Source organism: Somniosus microcephalus, chromosome 3, assembly GCF_052327205.1.
Source record: "Somniosus microcephalus isolate GS21.2 chromosome 3, FLI_Smic_1.0, whole genome shotgun sequence".
NCBI lineage: Eukaryota > Metazoa > Chordata > Chondrichthyes > Squaliformes > Somniosidae > Somniosus > Somniosus microcephalus.
The window spans coordinates 243,120,048-243,141,036 of record NC_140989.1 but is presented as its reverse complement, the minus strand read 5'-3'; the positions used below and the strand labels follow the sequence as shown (position 1 = coordinate 243,141,036).

General features: G+C 47.6%; 2 protein-coding genes across 6 annotated transcripts in view; one reads left to right on the top strand and one right to left on the bottom strand.

Moving 5' to 3' along the window:
• The window catches only part of LOC147121782 (eIF-2-alpha kinase GCN2-like), a 161,332-nt gene extending 141,071 nt beyond the window's left edge, over nucleotides 1-20,261 (bottom strand). The window contains exon 1 of one of the 3 annotated variants that reach the window (XM_085982284.1): nucleotides 20,144-20,261. The gene's annotated coding sequence lies outside the window, so the exon portion shown is untranslated. Of the gene's footprint in view, nucleotides 1-20,139 lie in introns of all 3 variants that reach the window. The other 2 variants (XM_085982286.1, XM_085982282.1) reach the window with 2 other exon arrangements.
• Nucleotides 20,262-20,389: 128 nt separating this feature from the next.
• The window catches only part of nos1apa (nitric oxide synthase 1 (neuronal) adaptor protein a), a 640,829-nt gene continuing 640,229 nt past the window's right edge, over nucleotides 20,390-20,989 (top strand). For all 3 annotated transcript variants that reach the window (XM_085982290.1, XM_085982289.1, XM_085982288.1), the window contains exon 1: nucleotides 20,390-20,939. In XM_085982290.1, the coding sequence (XP_085838416.1) occupies nucleotides 20,835-20,939 (105 nt within the window). In that variant the 5' untranslated portion in view covers nucleotides 20,390-20,834. The remainder of the gene's footprint in view (nucleotides 20,940-20,989) is intronic.

Sequence of the window (20,989 nt, the reverse complement as noted above, 5' to 3'; positions counted from 1 at the left end):
AACATAAATTCATGTGTTCTTCAAATACTTCTTGGGGAATATCTCTAACATGATTGCAAAATAAACGTTTTATTCTTTATTGTATATATATTTTGAAGATTAATGTACATTGAATTGTATTTTAAACTGAAGCAAAAGCCTCTATAGGGCAATAAAAAAGGCAACAGATGTTTATTGCCATATGGAAGTGGTGTTGGAGCTATTTTGTTTAACTCTAGACAGGAGATGGAGCACGAGGTACATTTATTACTTTTATTTATGGAAAATTGTTGATACACGGCTGTGAATAAAACAGTAAATTGACTTGGGAATATATGCATGTATTGTAGTTTTGTCAAATGTCTTGGTATTATGGGCTGCATGTTGTAGTGACAGTACGTGCAGGGTTTCGGTGGGCCAACCTGTTTTGTTGGACTCAAAGGCCAACCTTCGAAACGCAATCCAGGTTATATGTCCTGGATCACGTTAGTGTATTTAGAACTGATTTCAAGGGTGATTTTATACCAGGGCACATGCTGAGACAACCTGCATTTTTGGAACACAAGTCCCCAAATTTTCCTACTCCTGTAACAATACTGTCACAAAGTACTGTGCTAAAAGACACATCAGGGCCGAGGGATGTAGGTCAACAAACAGCACTGCATGGCTTACAACTTCCTTCTCAATGTGGTGCATAGTGTCATGATGAGGCTCCGGCATCCACATGACTAGGGACACATTATTTAAGCAATATTATTTTGAATGGAATGTAGCATTTTAGCTTACCCTAACTTCAACTAATGAACCGTGTCGGTCAGACTGTAATTTAATGAGTGGCATCCCAGGCCAATTCAACATGTTTAATCTGGAATGCCAAATAGTTTTGAATTTCAATACAAAAGCTACCAGGAAATCTGGTAACACCCACTAAACACTACAGGGATTTGGATTTATTTGAAAATTTTACAGTTTTTCAAAATAAAATGTCTCAAGATATCAGCTCGAGGTGAGACAAGGTTTGATTTTACTTCCGTATATTATGACCTAATAGAAAGCAATTAAAACTTTAATTGTGAGTATCTTTGATTGGAAATATTAACTTGCTTTAAGATAAATAGCCCTGTTCCAAGAATGCAATACAATTTGTAATTAGGCTGACAGGCACAAGAGGGCGCTGTTGTAGAAGAAAACTGTTCTATCAGTTCGAAGAGGAAAGTCTGTGTGCCCTGTTTCGGTTATCAGAAAGAACTCGGAGACAATGGGCCGTATTTTGCGAACCCTATGGGTACACATCTGTAGGGGCCGCGAAAGTGCCTGGTTTAGGTATGCAAAGTGCATGCGCAGAAACCTGGCACTTGCGATCCGTCAAGAATTCTCTTGACAGATCCTCCGACTGCCCAGGAGAAGGGCCTCTGCGGGTGGAGAGTTCTGCTTTTTGCACAACTTCCGCCCGCTGAAAGGCCATAGAATTCTTACGCCTGGTAAAAGCAGGTGCAAGGCCTGCTTTTACTAGCATAAGAGTTTTTTTTTAATAAAATTTTATCACTCATTTATAAATTAAAAATATTCTTCAAAAAGGTAAATTTATTTTTAGCCCCATAAAAACATTATAAAAAGTTTTCAAAAAAATTAATTTTTGTTTAAAATATTGAATTAAATGGCATTTTAATTCATTTTAAATATGTAATTAAAAAAAATTATTTAACGTGTTGGTGTATTTTTTAAGTACTCCCCAGTCATACTTTTGACAGTTCTGTATATACGGACCTGTCAAAAGTATGAATGGGGAATCTCTTCTTTTATTAGCTGGGCTGGCCCACGTGATCCCAGGAGCGCCAACGAACTGCTTGCGCCCCTGGGATACGTGGGGGCTCTGCCCGCGCAGACCCGGAGAGGCCCAGGAGCGCAAGCCGCCATTCCACCCGGGCCACCAGGTACTTTCATAGAAGTTTTGCAAGTCGGAGGCATCCGCCCACGGGAAGCCTCCGATCGCAAATGTTGGCCCATTGGCTTATCGAGTGAGTATCTGAGGAACGTCTCGCATTGAGTCCCCAGACTAGGGGACACAGATTTAAGGTTTTGGGCAAGATATACAGGGGGGATGTGAGGAAGTACTTTTTTACGCAGCGAGTGCTAATGACCTGGAACTCACTGCCGACGAGGGTGGTGGAAGCGGAGACGATCAATGATTTCAAAAGGAAATTGGATAGGCACTTGAGGGAAATAAACTTGCAGGGTTACGGGGATAGAGTGGGGGAATGGGACTGAATGGATTGCTCTGCAGAGAGCCGGCACGGACTTGATGGGCCAAATGGCCTCCTTCTGTGCTGTTATTACTTTATGCCTGTGAAATTAGCTGATCTTAGCCAAGATAACGGTAAGGGTGCTACAACCAATCTCAGTGCCCCAGGTTAGGTAGGGGAAAATTGCCCAGAGTTCCTGATTGGTATCTTATTGGAAGTGCATGTAAGTGGACATCAGCTGTGGACAGGATTGGCCTCGACTTGGAAGCTCCCCGTGGACACTTACTAACAAGTCTCTCACACAAATAATGAACACGGGGGCAGTAAGTTACCTGTCCAAACAATAAATTGCTCTATAACAAATCGCAAAAATACTGTGCTGCAATAGCACAACACCACTCAATTCAAATTATGATATTTGATCACAACAGCCTGCTGCTGTCTAGCCTTACATCCTGAAGAGTCAAAAAAGCATGACAAATTTGCTGAAATAGAATAGCTATAGATGAAAACAGTACATCTAGCACGCGTATCCTGCATGTCACACTTCCTGTCTCACACTATCTGCCATAGTCGTAAGTAAAATCCTAGGCAATTTCTTCTCGTCTGATTTGGTTATATGCATTTTTTTTTCCAGTTGATTGGCTTATATGCAAATTTCTTCATCATTTTCATAAAACTGTAAAATAGGAATCGGAACCCGAGACACCATAATTATAATGCGACAAGTTTACATAGATAGTTTCCATTGTGAATTTATAATGGGAATATTAAAAAAAACAATTAATGTACTGTATAACTTTAAAATGGACACAGAATTAGGTCTGCACATCATGGTCCAATTATACACTGCCCTCTAACCCTACCTGATGACTACACTTGGTCCTGACTCCCCATGTGCAATGCTGCAGGAGATTGTCTAATAATAATAAAAACCATGCCTCTCTTGTCTGTTACACTTCTCCACCACACTTCAAATTTCAGTGCACAGCATAAAGGAAAACAACATAGACAAAAAGTTAGTCATGCCGATTATGCAAAGCCCTCCAGCCACAGAAGATATTTTAATTGAGACAGGAGAAAGAACATCCAGAGCATGACTGTTTGAATATTAAAAAAGAGAAAGTCTAGGTATTAGTCTAATCAGCAATTAAAGGTTGATCTCACCCAGAGTTTAATAAACAGAAATTAAACTTTGTGTCCTTAAAAGGACACAGCCATATTGGGACAGCAGAGCAATACTTTATTCTCTGTTTTTTTTGCCTCTTCCAGGAGATCACATGGTTTCGGGTGGGGTGGAGTGTATAGATTGTGATACACAAGGTATCGTAATTGTGTGGGTCAGGCTCGAAAGACCAAAGGGTCTTTACCTGTCCATAATTGTTCATACGTTCGTGTTCACCACATGGTATAGTACACCTGTCCTTAGAAAAGGAACTGATAGAAATCAGTATTTGTAGGGAAATGGTGTTAGGGAAATTGACGGGATTGAAGGCCGATAAATCCCCAGGGCCTGATAATCTACATCCTAGGGTACTTAAGGAAGTGGCCCTAGAAATAGTAGATGCATTGCTGGTCATCTTCCAAAATTCGATAGACTCTGGAACAGTACCCATGGATTGGAGGGTAGCTAATGTTACCCTACTATTCAAAAAAGGTGGTAGTGTTGAGATACCGCGGCAAACGTGGGAGTCGAGACCAGAGTTGGTGAAACACAACTGCTTTAATCTACATCATGGCAAAGAGAGAGCTTGAAAAGCCCACGCAACCACTTAAATACTCCCCAGACAGGAAGTGCTCCCGGCAGCCTGTCCCTGTGGGAAACAAGTTGCCGGAGGAAAGGGCCCCCGGCTGGGGGTGGCTGCTGCCGGCAGTGCACCTGCGTAAACTGTCCGTGCCGCCGTGAGCAGATTATGTCCAATGGTGGTGTGTCGCCACAGAGCTCCCCCCAGAATCCGCTTAGGAGGAGTGGACGAGTCGTGACGGTGGCCTAATGGTTCTGCCGGAGCGGCTCTGAGTGGTCGCCGGTCTAGTTGGTGGGGCCGGGCGGTTCACCGCCGGCTGTGCTGGCTTGCTGGCGGGACGGCCTCTAGTTGGAGGTCGGGCCACGGGGACCTGTTCCCCTGGTTCTGTGTGTGCTGGTTTGAGCCGGTCGATGGAGACTGTTTCGACCCTGTCGCCGAGTCGCAGCTTGAAGACCTTGTCCCCGGTTTGTAGTACCTCGTACGGTCCGTCGTACGGGGGTCGCAGGGGTCCACGGTGCGCGTCGTGTCGCACGAAGACAAAGCATGCGTGCTGTAAGTTTGGCGGGACGTGAGGTGCGAGTTCGCCGTGTCGGTTGACCGGAAGTGGGGCGAACTCTTGAGCGGAAGAGAAAGAGTTGAGCCGCTGCTGTTCGGCCAACCAAGGCATGGTAGCCTCCGGGAGGAATTCGCCTGGTACGCGCAGCGGTTGTCCATAGACTAACTCCGCTGCTGAGGACTGGAGGTCTTCCTTGACCATGGTGCGTAGGCCTAGTAGCACCCACGGTAGGCGGTCAGTCCAGGTACTGTCCTGAAGGCCGGCGCGGAGTGAAGCCTTGAGTGACCTGTGGAAGCGTTCACAAAGCCCGTTGGCCTGCGGGTGGTACGCCGTGGTTCGGTGGAGCGTCACCCCGAGGTTGCGTGCTGTGGCTGTCCAGAGTTCGGAGGTGAACTGGGCGTCTCTGTCAGAGGTTATGTCGGCCGGTACGCCGAACCACGCGACCCAGGTGTTAACGAACGCCCTGGCGATGTCGGCTGTGGTGGTGGAGGTCAGCGGCACTGCCTCAGGCCAGCATGTGTAGCGGTCGACCATCGTGAGGAGATAAGTTTGGCATTGCGATGGCGGCAGAGGACCGACGATGTCGACGTGTACATGGTCGAAGCGGCGGCTGGGTACCTCGAAGTCTCCCAGGGGTGCTTTTGTGTGCAGCTGTACCTTAGCCCGTTGGCAGGCGAGGCAGGAGGTGGCCCAAGTCCGAACATCTTTGCTGAGGCCGCGCCAGACGAAGCACTGGGAGAGGAGTTTGACGGATGCGCGGGATCCCGGATGGGAGAGCCCCTGGAGCGCGTCGAAGATGCGGTGGCGCCAGGTTGCAGGGACGACCGGCCTGGGTTGGCCGAGTGAGACGTCGCAAGTGACTGCCGTGGCTTCGGGCCCGTGCGCGACCTTGGCTAGGCGTAGCCCTGGCAGGCTGGTAGCCGCCGAGAGGAGGTCGGGGTCCGTGAGCTGGGCCGCTGCTAGTTGTGCGTAGTCGACCGCGAGGTGATTCGCACAGATGGCGGGACGGGAAAGGCAGTCGGCGACAACATTGTCTCTACCGGAGACGTGCTGGATGTCCGTGGTAAACTCGGACACGGCCGCGAGCTGGCGTTGCTGCCTAGTGGACCAGGGTTCAGTGTGCTTGGCCATTGCGTATGTGAGCGGCTTGTGGTCCACGTACACGGTAAAGGGACGGCCCTCCAGGAGGAACCTGAAATGGCGGACCGACAGGTGGAGCGCGAGGAGCTCGCGGTCAAAAGCAGAGTATTTGACCTCCGGGGGGCGCAGTTGGCGGCTGTAGAAGGCAAGTGGCTGCCACGCGCCATTGACCCACTGCTCGAACACGGCTCCGACCGCATGGTCGGAGGCGTCGGTGGTGAGCGCGACCCGGGCATCGGCCCTCGGGTGCGCGAGCAGGGTGGCGTCGGCGAGCGCGTTTTTGGTGGCGTCGAAGGCGGCTGACGTGTCACTGGTCCAGGCTACGGCCATCTTGCCGGATTTACCTCGGAGGGAGTCGTATAGGGGCTTCATGAGGGCTGCTGCTCTGGGGATGAACCTGTTGTAGAAGTTCACCATCCCGAGGAACTCCTGGAGGCCCTTGATGGTTTTGGGGCGGGGGAATTGCTGGACGGCCTGCACCTTGTTGGGCAGGGGGATAGCCCCATCAGGGGTGATGTGGTGGCCGAAAAAATCGATCTCGGCTAGGCCGAATTGGCACTTCGCCAGGCTGAGGATGAGCCCGTGTTGGGCTAGGCACCCGAACAGGATGAGAAGGTGTTCGAGGTGTTCCTGTTGGGAGGAGCTGGCCACGAGAATGTCGTCTAGATAGACGAATAGGAAGTTCAGGTCCCGGAGGACTGAGTCCATAAGGCGCTGGAAAGCCTGGGCTGCATTCTTGAGGCCGAAGGGCATTCTCAGGAACTCAAACAGGCCGAATGGGGTGATGACGGCCGTTTTGGGGATGTCCGCGGGGTGTACGGGGACTTGGTGGTAACCGCGCACCAGATCAACCTTGGAAAAGACGGTTCGTCCGGCCAGTCGGGCCGAGAAACTCCTGGATGTGCGGCATCGGGTATCGGTCGGGGGTGGTGGCGTCGTTGAGGCGGCGGTAGTCCCCACAGGGGCGCCAGCCTCCGCCGGGCTTGGGGGCGATGTGGAGGGGTGAGGCCCAAGGGCTGCTGGAGCGGCGGATGATGCCGAGTTGCTCCATGGTGGTGAACTCGGCCCGCGCGATTTCCAGCTTGGCCGGGTTGAGTCTGCGGGCGTGGGCAGAGACCGGGGGGCCGGTGGTGGGGATATAGTGCTCCACACCGTGTTTGGCGGCTTTGGCCGAAAAGGTCGGGTTGGTGAGGGCGGGAATCTCGGCTAGAAGTGCCGAGTAGTCGTCCGTGGCTCTGGCGAGGCAGTAGGTCGTCAGGCCGGCCGAACGGGCCGGGGTGAATGCACCAGGGATGGGGGCCATAGTGTTGATGTCGACGAGGCGGTGCCTCGGAATGTCGACAAGGAGGCCGTGGGCGCGTAGGAAGTCGGCGCCGAGGAACTCCCAGCGGTAGCGGCGGCCTGCGAGGTCGAGCGTGACCATGCGGGTGCCGTATGTGCGGATGTCAGAGCCATTGGCTGCGGCCAGCGTGATACCCCGTGCGCTGCGTTGGATTTCGAGGGCGGAGGTGATGCTGTGCTGGGCTCCTGTGTCACACAGAAATCGACGGTTGGTGCTGTCGTCGGTGACATACAGTAGGGGCCCCTTTTGTCCCGCGGCCATCGTGGGGGCCGGTGCGGGGGGGGGTTTGAAAGTGCACGGTGGCGTGCAGCGTTGGGCCCTAGTGCCAAAATGGGTGTGGTAGTAGCAGCGACCCGGAGTGGAAGGACGGTCGGGCCTAGTGGGCCGGGGAGACCGCGTGGTCGTTGCCGTGAGGTCGGGCGCGACGTCGCGGGCGGTCTGCGCGGAGAGCAGCCGGTCGGCCTTTTCGGCTATCTCATTCAGGTCCGTGGAGCCAGACTCCACAATGAGCGGGCGGATGCTGGCGGGGAGCTGCCGAATGAAAAGCGTGCGAAAGAGGGCGCCGGGGTTTTTGTCGTCTGAGAGGGACAGCATGTGGGAAAGCAGGTCCGACGGTGAAGCGTCACCAAGGCCTGGGAGGTCGAGGAGTTGGCAGTTGCGCTGGTAAGAGGGCGCCTGAAATTTTTTAAGAAGCGCGGCCTTCAGATGTTCGGACTTGCCTTCCACTGGTGGATCCTGCAGCGCTGCCCAAACCTTGGGAACTGTGGCGTAGGTGAGAGAGGCGACGATGTAGTCGTACTTCGTGGCGTCGACTGTAATGCTTCGCAGCCGGAATCTGGACTCGGCTTGAACGAACCAGGCCTCGGCCAGGTTCTCCCAAAAGTCCAGTAGTTTAACCGTGACTGCGTTTGTATCCGCCATGCTAGCTTAGGATTCGTCCTGAGCGTCGGGGTCACCAGTGTTGAGATATCGCGGCAAACGTGGGAGTCGAGACCAGAGTTGGTGAAACACAACTGCTTTAACCTACATCATGGCAAAGAGAGAGCTTGAAAAGCCCGCGCAACCACTTAAATACTCCCCAGACAGGAAGTGCTCCCGGCAGCCTGTCCCTGTGGGAAACAAGTTGCCGGAGGAAAGGGCCCCCGGCTGGGGGCGGCTGCTGCCGGCAGTGCGCCTGCGTAAACTGTCCGTGCCGCCGTGAGCGGATTATGTCCAATGATGGCGTGTCGCCACAGTAGAGAGAAAACGGGGAATTATAGACCGGTAAGTCTGACATCGGTAGTGGGGAAAATGCTGGAGTCCATTATAAAAGATGTAATAGCAGAGCACTTGGAAAACAGTGACAGGATCGGACAAAGTCAACATGGATTTACAAAAGGTAAATCGTGCTTGATTAATCTACTGGAATTTTTTGAGGATGTAACTGGTAAAATAGATAAGGGAGAACAAGTGGATGTGGTGTATTTGGACTTTCAGAAGGCTTTTGATAAGGTCCCGCATCAGAGATTAGCATGTTAAGTTAAGGCACATGGAATTGGAGGCAAGGTATTGACTTGGATAGAGAACTGGTTGGCAGACAGGAAGCAAAGAGTTGGAATAAACGGGTCTTTTTCCGAGTGGCAGGCAGTGACTAGTGGGGTACCGCAGGGATCGGTCCTAGGACCCCAGCTATTCACAATATATATTAATGATCTAGACGAGGGAACTAGATGTAATATCTCCAAGTTTGCAGACGACACAAAGCTGGGTGGGCGTGTGTGCTGTGAGGAGGATGCCGAGAAACTCCAGTATGATTTGGACAGATTGGGTGATTGGGCAGAAGCATGGCAGATGCAATATAACGTTGATAAATGTGAGGTTATCCACTTTGGTGTCAAAAACAGGAAGGCAGATTATTATCTGAATGGCAATAGATTGGGAGAAGGGGAAGTGCAACGAGACCTGGGTGTCCTTGTGCACCAGTCGCTGAAGGTAAGCATGCAGGTGCAGCAGGCGGTTAAGAAGGCAAATGGTGTGTTGGCCTTCGTAGCGAATGGGTTCGAGTACAGGAACAAGGATGTCTTGCTGTAGTTGTACAGGGCCTTGGTGAGACCACACCTTGAGTATTGTGTGCAATTATGGTCACCTTATCTGAGGAAGGATGTTCTTGCCATGGAGGGAGTGCAGCGAAGATTCACCAGGCTGATACCTGGGATGGCAGGAATGACGTATGTGGAGAGTTTGGGTCGATTGAGCTTATACTCACTGGAGTTTAGAAGAATGAGAGGGGATCTTATTGAAACTCATAAAATTCTAACAGGACTAGACAGACTAGATGCAGGAAGGTTGTTCCTGATGGCCGGGGAGTCCAGAACCAGGGGTCACAGTCTAAAGATAAGGGGTAAGCCATTTAGGACAGAGATGAGGAGGAATTTCTTCACCCAGAGAGTGGTGAACCTATGGAATTCTCTACCACAGAAGGCAGTAGAGGCCAATTAATGAAATATATTCAAGACGGAGGTGGATTTATTTCTCAAGGCTAAAGGGATCAAGGGATATGGGGAGAAAGCAGGGACAGGGTACTGAGTTTGGATGATCAGCCATGATTTCAGTGAATGGCAGAGCAGGCTCAAGGGGCCGAATGGCCTACTCCTGCTCCTATCTTCTATGTATCTATGTAAAACAGCACAGTGACTGGCTTAGTGAGCAATGCCATGGGAAATCTGCTAGTTATACAAGTCTAGCATAAGACTCCAGACATTCAAAATGTCACTTTTTAATAGATGCAAGGAAAAAAGCCGATCATTTCAAGGTGGGGGCTTCTGACCAGAATCCAAAATCTTGCAGGCAGCTCCAGTTGCCTTGCGACTGATCTCAAGGTTCTGAAACAGGTACAGTTACCTAGATTTGCCTGTTTATACCACATTCCCACAGGGAGTATCTGAGAAATGGCCACTTGCAAACAACACAATGGGATATGTAAACGTGGTTGTTGCAAAGCATGATAGTTGCTGGAATGTGAGTCCAGCTACTTCTGGATGACATTGGTAGACCGCTGAAGCTTCCGCTCATAATTGATGCTGTCTTTTTCATTCTTCTGCAATAATGCACTGTACGCTATTCCAATCTCTGCGTAACAGATTCCCAGGTAGCTGCCATTCTCTAATATGCCACCCAGGTAAACACTAATTTACGTTGGGATCTGTACATGGTTGGCTCTTCCCTGTAACATAGTAAAGTTCAAATCACATGATAAAGTAGCACTTAAGTTCAAATCACAGGCTTTGTTGGAGGATGGCTGTTGTCTTTTGCAGCTTATTATCTATCTATCTATCTTATCTATCTATATCTATCTTCTCTATATATAAAAAGTGGTACTTCTGTCTGTCTGTCCTTCCGTCTGTCTGTCCGGCTATACACTCTCAAGTTATAGAGCGTACCTACACGCACGTTACATCAAAAGAAAGCTTACGATTCCGGAACGGTCATAAGCATATTTACTTTTCGGTCGGACAAAAATTGCGGCCACGGTATCCAAAAAACGTTCAAAATTCCGTTCATTATGGCATAGGGCACGGTGGCATAGTGGTTAGCACTGTTGCCTCACAACGCCAGGGACCCGGGTTCAATCTGGCCTCGGGCGACTGTCTGTGTGGAGTTTGCACATTCTCCCCGTGTCTGCGTGGGTTTCCTCCGGGTGCTCCGGTTTCCTCCCACAGTCCAAAGATGTGCAGGTTAGGTTGATTTGGCTATGATAAATTGACCCTTAGTGTTAGGGGATTAAATACGTGGGGTTACAGGGATAGGGTGGGATATGTGTCGGTGCAGGCTCGATGGGCCGAAATGGCCTCTATCTGCACTGTAGATTCTGTGATTCTGTGATTCTGTGATTATCCGGTCATTATTCAAAATTCTGCTCATTATCCACTCATTAGCATCGAGTGACGTGAAGGTCGACCAATCATACAGTCGAGCGACCCGACGGTCGACCAATCGCTGCGTCGCGGGGGCGGGTTCGTCGCGCATGCGGGCAGGCCATCCTCGAGTCGAGTGACAGGACGATTGACCAATCCTACACTTCAGTGACCTGACGGTTGACCAATCGGTGCGTGTGTGGGCGGGCCTAATCATTCTGAATCGAGGTGAGTGGCCGCCATCTTGATTCCAAACTCTGTTTCTTTTTCCCGCTTTCTGCGTGTTTCTTTTCAAATCTACATTTCCAGCAAAAAAAAGTTGCTTTTAAAACACAAATTCTTTTTTTAAAAAGTTAATTAATTTGTACATCTTTTCTCTAACCTCTATAATTTTCCTACCTTTCACCGTTTTTGCAGGCCTGGAAGCCTGGGCCTCTGTTGCCCAGCCACGCCCGAGCTAGGCACCGCCCCTCCCGCTGGGCCCGCCCCGTGATCGCTGCCATCTTAGTAAAGGCTGGCGGCGCGGGACTTGGCCGAGCGTAGCCATCGCCGCCATTTTGGTAAAGGCTGGCGGGGCGGGAGGGAGCCTAGCGGGAGGTGAGTTGCAGTCACCGGGGGGCTCGGGCTCAGCTGATCGGGCGCTCATCAGGGGTCAGCCCGCAACACATCGACCGGAGGAGCGGCGGTTCTCTCTCTCCTTCGCCCCCGCGGCTCGGGCGGGGGGCCGGTGCTCGGTAGGGCGGGGCTCAGGAGGCCGGTGCTCGGGAGAGCGGAAAGCGGGGGGGAAAGGGTTACCCTGGCAACCGGGCCCGGCCCTCTCTCACAGCCCCAGCCGCAATCGGCGGTCTTGAAGCCGGGGCTCGGGAGGGCGTGGGGCGGGGCTCGGGAGGCGGGGCTCGGGCTGACCGGGGCGCTGCGCTCGGCTGGGCCATGTCAGTGCGTGGGGCGGCACGGAGCTCCGCGGAGCGATCGCCGGCAGAGGGGAGAGGGTCTGCTGGCTCCCCCCTCCCTTTCTCCCCCTCCCTTTCTCCCTTCCCCCTCCACCCTCCTTACCCCCCCTTCCCACCCCCCATTCCCCCCCATTCCCCCCACTCCACCTTCCCCTCCCCCCCACTCCCCCTCCCCACTCCCCCTCTTCCCCCCAGTCACTCGCTCTCTTCCCCCCAGTCGCTCGCTCTCTTCCCCCCAGTCGCTCGCTCTCTTCCCCCCAGTCGCTCGCTCTCTCTCTTCCAACAACAACATGCCCTCAAAAAAGCCTCGGCACCGCCGGGCACTCCAGCTAGTAAAATCTATAGGCCTGCCATGCACCATTCATGAGGAGTGACAGTTACTCATTGTGCTGAAAAATGTGACATCACTCCTAAAAAATACCATATTTGTAAATGTGTCACTCTTGCTGATCACAAATGTCACTCCTAATAATTCCCTCATGTTGCCACCTGCTGGTGCCAGCAAAAGTAACTGATCAAAATTGAACAGAAACAGACCTCTACCTATTTTACCATGCATCATGCAGCAGAGTGGAACGTGCTTCAGTGACGCAATATGTCTCAGGGTTTTAATAATGTTGATGAACTCTTCAAGCTTCCCCTCGTGGTTTGATATCACCTGCACCCTCTTTGTGTATTCCCATCTTGTAACACATTCCCCGCCTTGTGTGGTATCTAAAGTGTGGCTGACAGTGGTTGCATTTTAAATTGGTTGACTTTCTGTTACTTAAAATCAGTGGAAGAAAACTATTTCAGTTTTACTGCATTGGCTGGTAGTGAAGCATCCTAATTATCCTAAATATTTGGGTGATAAAGTATAGATCGTAGACCACCAGATTTCCAATTCACAAAATCAGGCTTGAAATCTAAGCCTTCCCTGTCCTTCAAGTAGTATTACTATTGCACCATAGAGACTCCGATCCTTTAGTACTAAAGAAAGAACTGGCATTTCTACAGCATCTTTCATGACCGCAGGACGTCCCAAAGCACTTTACAGCCAATGAAGTACTTTTTTTGAAGTGCAGTCACTGTTGTAATGTAGGAAATGCAGCAACCAATTTGTGCACAGCAAGCTCCCACAAACAGCAAGGTGTTAATAGCCAGATCATCTGCTTTTGGTATTGGCTGAGAGATAAATATTGTCCGGGACTATGCCGTTCTTCTTCAATATAGTGCCATGGGATCTTAAGCATCCACCTGAGAGGGCAGACGGGGCCTCGCTTTAACATCTCATCCGATTTATTCAAAATCGATTCTGTGTTGGTGGTTGGGTTTCACTGGCAGTCAGCTATTCAGTGTCTGCGAATGCCAATCTTGCTGCTCACAGAAGGATGTTTCATAAGTCCAGAGATGTTAAATCATAATGAATATGTGGGATGTAGCACTTAAGTCAATAGCAGTATACATATCTGAATCTCTATAAAATAATAAGATGCACCTGATGAAGAAGTAGTACAGTATAATGGTGCTGTGACCTGATAGGAGGGAGATGAGAGTTTCCTGGAAACCACCTGAAAAGTATTTATTGATAAACATACAGTACCAGCATCACAGTCATTAAACCTCCACTGAGATTGTCTTCACTCATCAACAACAGGCAATGCTCTTGACAGTTGCTAGCAGCGTTAAAGGTGAAGACTGAACACAACCAGACCCAAAAATGCTAAAGGCACTTTAAATGTATATTTACTATGTTTAAATGGCTGCACATGTTAAATATGATCAGTTAACCACAGAAGTAACTTCACAATATAATCAAAAAATAATTTGCTAAAGATTGTTTAAACTGATGTGGGAAAACATAATTCACAAGCAACTGAATTATTACACTGGTATTTTCAAATGACTGAAGTGGCTAGTATACTCTGCGCTTTCAGATGAGATTTCATTTTTTCTTTTGTTCCTTTTCCCTCAGATTTTTTGATAATACATGAATATATTGTACAGGTGTCAGCTACTGTATTTAAAAACTGTCAATGGTAAGATATAAATTATCCTTCTTAGTTTTCAACTCTGAAACATCTGTGTAATGAAAACATTATTCCCAAAGACAGAACAATTTATCAAGAGAAAACAGCAATTGATGATTATTTGGTGTTTTTCATTTTTTATTTACCTTAAACAGCGTCCTTGCCTCTGGGTCAGAGGTTTGTGGATTTAACCTACACATCAGAACCTCAGTGCATAATCTACGTTGATACCTGACTGTGGTCTTCTTCTTTTGCTTTGCTCCTACCATAGGAAAGAAGATCGGATGTCAATATCTAAGTCAGATATCCAGGCCAAAGCTTCCGGTGTAACAGCGTGTAGGCTGCCTGTGAATTTCCTCTGAGGGCAGTGTTCGATGATGAGCTCCAGGGTCTGATTAGGAGCTCCACAGTCACATGATGGGGATGCTTTCATCTTCCATCTATGGAGAAGGTGGCAGCATCTACCATGACCGGTTCTGAGGCTGTTGATGGTTGTCCACTGTTTGCGAGGAAGGTTTGATCCTTCAGGTTGTACTGTGGGGATCCTCTATAAGGAATCCATTCCGTATGTCACAGTTCTTCCAAGCATTTCACCATCGGTCATCAAGGCTGAGGGGAGATTGTTGAAGGGCTTCGGCAACAGTCCAAAATGGTCTTCAATGGTATGAAAAAGTGTCACATTTCAAAGGTACCATCCTTCACAATGCAATGCTAAACTGAGGTCCTGTCTGCCTATTCCATTACCTCAGGTGGACATTATCGATCCTATGCCACTATTCAAAGAAGAGGAAGGAGCTTTTCCTACCCCAACCCCAGCATCCTAGACAATATTCCTTCCTCAACCCATAACACCCAAAAGATTTGATCAGCTGGTCATTCATCCCATTGCTGTTCATGTGATGTTGCTGGTACACAATGACTGTCGTGCTTGTCTTAATAAGAAAGAACTTGCATTTATATAGCATCTTTCATGGCCTCAGAATGTCCCAAGGCATTTTACAGTCAATCACATCAATTTCTGATGTGTAGTCATTGTTGTAATATAAGAAAATTGCAACAGACAATTTCCACACAGCAAGGGGATAAATGACCAGATAAACTGTTTTAGTGATGTTAATTGAGGGATAAATGTTGGCCAGGACACTAGGGAGAACTCCCCTGTTCTTCTTCGAAACGTGCCATGGGATCTTTTACATCCATCCGAGAGGGCTGGCTCTGGAGTGGGACTTGAACCCACAACCTTCTGACTCAGAGGCAAGGGTGCTACCATTACACTTAAATTACTTTAGAATCACAGTAACTGTTATTTTGTGAAGCTTTTAGACAAGGTGGTACGTGAATGTATTATTATAACAATATTTAATAATGAGGGGACTGTGTGATGCACACTGTCATTTAAACACTGGGGCTTTGGTTTGAATCTATTTATCAGATGACCAAGATCTATCCTGTATGTAACAGCCACATAAAAATATAGCCTTTACTGTGTTCCAGTGACCCTGTTGAAACTGGTGAAAAAGATGTCTTAAGACCCTGAGGGAAAAGTAGGGAGAGCCCCGTGTGAACATTATACCTTTGCCAGTTTTCTGTATTATTTGCAACAACTCATATTTTTGGATGCTGAGCTAAAAGTTGATTGTAAAGAAACCCAAGTAGTTTTCCCCTGTCCACACTACCTGTCGCATTGTGCGAGAGTTAGCTCCCACATAATGCCATCTCTTCCTGCATTGCAGCACATCCGTTATTTACTTCAGCAGCAAGCTTGAAAATAACATTTGCACAGTTTCACCAAGGGGAATATTCTGCCCTAGAGGTCCATGATAAAAAAGATTTAAACATTAGCATACTTTTAAAATTCAAACCGCTCAGGGGTCCCTCAAAATCCTGAAGGCTGTTCCATAAATGTGTTTCTTTCCTCTTTTCATTTGAACTGTTTAACTGATGGATTAAACAGATAATGTAAGGAAAGAATGAAACAGATAATATGAGGAATTAATTAAACAGATAATGTGAGAAAAGCAAAGATGCAGCCTTTGACAACCTAAGTGGAACATTCCATTTACAAGTGGGGGCGGGGGGAAGAACATAATCCTAATATTGAAACTGTACGTGCTCACGATCTTACATCTGTGTGGAATACTGACCAATGTATTCACCTACAGACAAATTATTCACTAGCAGGGGCTAGCTGGATTCTGATGGACAAATCAAATTGGAAGCTTACAAATGCACAGGAAAATTCCAGGCAGTTATGTCAAACTTTATTATAATTTTAATAAGCTATCCATAGCTTGATATGATGTTTAAATAAGTTGTTAGTTATTAACTTGAGCATTCCATTTAATGTTTAGCAACCGGTTATATAATGAGGGCAGCAGGTTATTGATGCATTCTCTTGTGCTATTCAGAGTTCTGCCTGACTTAATTTCCAATGAATGTGTGTTTGATTTTTCCCCTACAATTATACATAAACAATGGTCCATTACATCAGGACAATATTTCCCAGGATTGGGACTATACAGATCTGTGAAGTATTATTTAAAGACCAATTTAAATAGTAACATTGATTGCACAGTTCCTGTGTTACTGCTTGAAATCTAATCAGTCACCAGCTCGGCTTCATTAGTTTACCATTTAATGAAGACAATTCTATTACAAATCAGATCTCAAGTTCCAACTGACCTGTTTTATTACCGAGTCTTTTGAACAATTTGGTATTTACTAGTATATATTGAAAATTGAATTACATTTCAGGTTTCCATTCCACTTTCTGATAATTTGGACTAAATTGTGTCAACTTCACTCAGAGGTAGCACTCTTGAATCTGAATCAGCTGATTGTGGGTTCAAGCCACACTCCGGCCCATAATCTGTGTCGACACTTCAATGCAGTACTGCATTGTGGAAAGTGCTCTCTTTCAAATGGGGTGTTAAACTGGGATATAAAAGATGCCTTGGCACTGTTTGAAGAGCATGAGAGTTCTGCCAGGGTCCTGGCCAACATTCAATGCTCAACCAAACACCAGTAAAAAAAAAAGATTAACTAGTCATTTCTCTCATTTGCTGTTTGTGGGATCTTGCTGTGCCATAGCTGGCCTGTTTGCCTATGTAGCAACAGGGACTGCACTTCAGATGCAAGTCACTGATTATGGACTCCTTTGGGATGTCCTGAGGTTGGGAAAGACGCAATCTAATTGCAAATTCTTTCTTTCTTAAATTAGATACATCTTCTTGACATAACTACCAGAATGCTCTTGTGCATTTGCGACTTGATTTGCAAAGCAGATTCCCATTGCCCCGTGTGGAGTGAATAACTTGTCTGTACCTCCAATACATTTGCACAATCAGTAACCTACATATACATCTGAGGTGGTACATGTACAGCGATCTATGGGGGGTAATTATTGATTGATGAGGAAAAGTGCCAGAAAAATGTTTGAAAACATGAACTTCTGTCAGTAGTGGAAAAAATCCAAAGGTAATCTCTCCAAATGGTAACCAATGACAATATGGCAACTTAAAGTAAGCAATGTGTAGTTTAAGGTGTAATGAGGTTTCCAGCTTTTGGTGCTTGTTACTTTTTTTACACGATTTCCAGCGATTATTTTTCAGCCATTTTTATTTTCACCAAGGCTGAAGTTTTCACGCTGATTTCAGTTGTCTTTCATTAGAAACGTTAAATTCAGAATAAAATCAGGAAAAGCTGGAGAGGAAAATTTGAAAATGAGCCTTTTTGCTCTCAATTGCTTTACTGGTCCAACCAGACCTCTGAAATTTGCTTAAATTTAATATAACTATAACGACCAATGGAAAGCTTGTGCTACCAAGAATTCCAGCCAAAGATGAAAATATCTGCCCATTTCTTTACCACGATTGCAAAATAAACACCAAATGCAATTTTTTTGTCCATTGAGGTTTTACCTGTTATATCTGAAAATCAGGTTTATGTAGGTTTATGTTTCAAGCAGTTTGTTACAGGTAAAATTATTTGGTGTCTACTTGCTTGGAGAGCTGAGTCTACATTTAAGGTTGGTGCACTGCCTATAAGGTTAGGGTTTCCAACATAGTTAAGAGTTGTATCTGACCTTGTTCCTTTTTGTATTAATTTGTTTTTAGCAAACTGTTGTTGAAATATCATTGTGTGAATTTCAGCTTCATTTTAAAAGAATATGTAAACCACAGTGTTAGACTAATTTCAGACCCGGTGCAGAGGGGAGCGGGCAGATCGGAGGACCTCCTCGTGGGACTGCTCCTGGGCCTGGCGAAAATAGCCATTAACTGGTCCAGGCAGTGGGCGGTCGAGGAGGTCGTTCGGCCCGATTGCCTGCCTCTCTTCTGCGGCCATGTTCACGCCCGGGTGGCCCTGAAGATGGAGCACGCAGTGTCCGCCGGCACGCTCGAGGCCTTCCGAGACCGGTGGGCGCCGCGGGGACTGGAGTGCATCATCGCCCCAGCCAATCAAATTTTAATTTAATTTGTTAAGTTTTATTTAAAGTTTTATTAGGTTACAGTCGATTTGTTGAATCACCCAAAATCAGAAGAATAGACTAGTTTCAGGGTTATACATTTGGATTAAATTGGTCTTAAATTTGCTTTCCACTCCACCCAAAGGTTAGATTGTCAAAATCTGAATTCCATTTTCTTACCTCAAGTTTTCTCCCTTTACTCCATATCTCCCTGAAGGCAGTGACTTACAGTGTGATACAGTTCCATCAGCACCACAGCCCTTTGGGACCTCGTCAGTGAATGCCACTGGGCTATACAACCATGGGGTTATCCAAGTCAAGCTGATCCTATACTCAAACGAGGGTGATTTCCTCTAAGCCATTCACAGAATTCACAGAATTTTTTCACAGAAACCCCACAGTGCAGATAGAGGCTATTTCGGCCCATCGAGCCTGCACCGACACATATCCCACCCGATCCCCGTAATCCCTACCCCAACACATATCCCAGTAACCCCACGTATTTAATCCCCCTAGCACTAAGGGTCAATTTTTATCATAGCCAATCAACCTAACCTGCACATCTTTGGACTGTGGGAGGAAACCGGAGCACCTGGAGAAAACCCACGCAAACACAGGGAGAATGTGCAAACTCCACACAGACTCCATGTGAAAGAAAATCATCAACCCATTTATAAAGGAATAAGCTTATGATTCCTTAACACATGGCGCACAGAGGAAATCTCCTCCTGTATTGAAGAAGGACTTTCATTTATATAGCGCCTTTCACAACCTCAGAACATCCCAAAGCGCTTTACAGCCAATGGAGTAGTGTTGAAGTTCTGTCCAGGATGAGTCTTCCATTTCCAGATTTCAACAAGCAAGACTCTTGTATGAATTAAAGAAAGGCAGACTTGCATTTCTATAGCACCTTTCAAGACCTCAGGACATCCCAAAGAGCGTTACAGCCAACTAAGTACTTTTGAAGTATAGTCACTGTTGTAATGTGGGGAAACACGGCAGTCAATTTGCGCACAGCAAGCTCCCACAAACTGCAATTAAATAAGTGACCCGATAATCTTTTTTTTAAAGTGATGTTGGTTGTTAACTCAGTTGCCCTTCCTAGCAGATGTCACGAGACCACGATCAGGAGTGTCTCCTGACTGGGTATACTAAGGACAATTGTGGTACGGTGCCCCACCACTGACTGACCTGACTCAGATCAGTTAACCCAGCATAGGTTTCAAACCTGGAACATTTTCTGCAGGGGCTAACTCTCACTACATGGTCGTTTTACCCATTAGACCATCAGGAAATTACTTTAAAAATGTATATATAAACAATGCATGAGGGTCACTCGGAAAGAGGTTTCCAAGACAACCAAGGAAATTGAATATTATGGATGCAATGTCGAGGATCAGCTTTCACTGGCCCCCGCACAAATTCTCTTGTCTCTCAGCAACCAGCAGGGGCAATGTTGTGAGCCATCTCGTCTTATTCCTGCGGTCTCCCTGATATTATCCCATCAGATTGAAAGGAAAGGGCTGCTGTGTCGCCACCTGCAATCACTGCAGCCCAATTAGGTTTGTTTTAACTATCACAATATTTAAATTTTCAATAGCAGAAATATTTCCATGCACTATTATGCCATTTTACTCTATTAGTAGAGCATTGAAACTATTTTTTAAGGGGGTGGGGGGTCTTGGTAGCTCGTCGGTCCCCCTACCGGGAATATATATTTCACAGAATGAAGAGTGGGTAGCAGATGTTAGTGGGATAGCTCTGTACAGCAACATGTAAGTTAGGTGTTCAAAGATCACATTGAAATAGACACACACCTACCACGTACCAAGCGTTCACACCGCTCCCTTAGACAAGCCGCCTGGACATTGCTGCATTCGGACGATTCATTACAGACACCGGCACTCACTTTCAGTGCCAAGCACCCTCGGATCCCTCTCCCACCGCCGCCGTATCCACCCTCCCCGGGGAATCCAGGAAGCTTGTTGAGTTCTCCAGCCACACGGAGCGCAGTGATGTAACTTTACGCCAATAAAAAGCGGTCGGAATTCCCGGCGCTCGTCCAATGGGAGGGAGCCTGGGCTTTTTTGTGTGTCGGCCCGATTGGGAAGTGCCGATATGGCGCTGCTGTGAGAGGAAGGGAAGCAGCGGCTAGGAGCAAGCCGGGAGCTGAGCGCTAGGAGCCGGCCAAGGGCAGCCAGGAGCTGAGTGGAGTCTGCAGCACCGGGGCACGGTTCCCCGTGTGTGTGTGTGTGTGTGAAGCAAGGCTCGCAATTCACATCAATCCCGGCCATCCCAACAGGATCAGCCACTCGCAACCTGCTTTAGGTATACGGCATAGCATTGGGGCTGCTTGCAACGCCCCCAGGAGCTGCTGAAGTTCCCCCCCAGTTACTTTATCTTTGAGTTCTGCCACAGTTTTCATTTGTAAAAGGACACCTCCTGCTGCAGCCTAGCTTAGGGCTGATTCGTTTTGACCCTGGTTATTTTCTGGTCGCAACTGTTAACCAACATGCCAAGCAAAACCAAATACAACTTAGTGGATGATGGGCACGATTTGCGGATTCCTTTGCACAATGAGGAGGCTTTCCAGCATGGGATCAGTTTCGAGGCGAAGGTTTGTAACTTTTCCCCCCCCACTTCATTCAAAACAGCCGCATGTGAAGC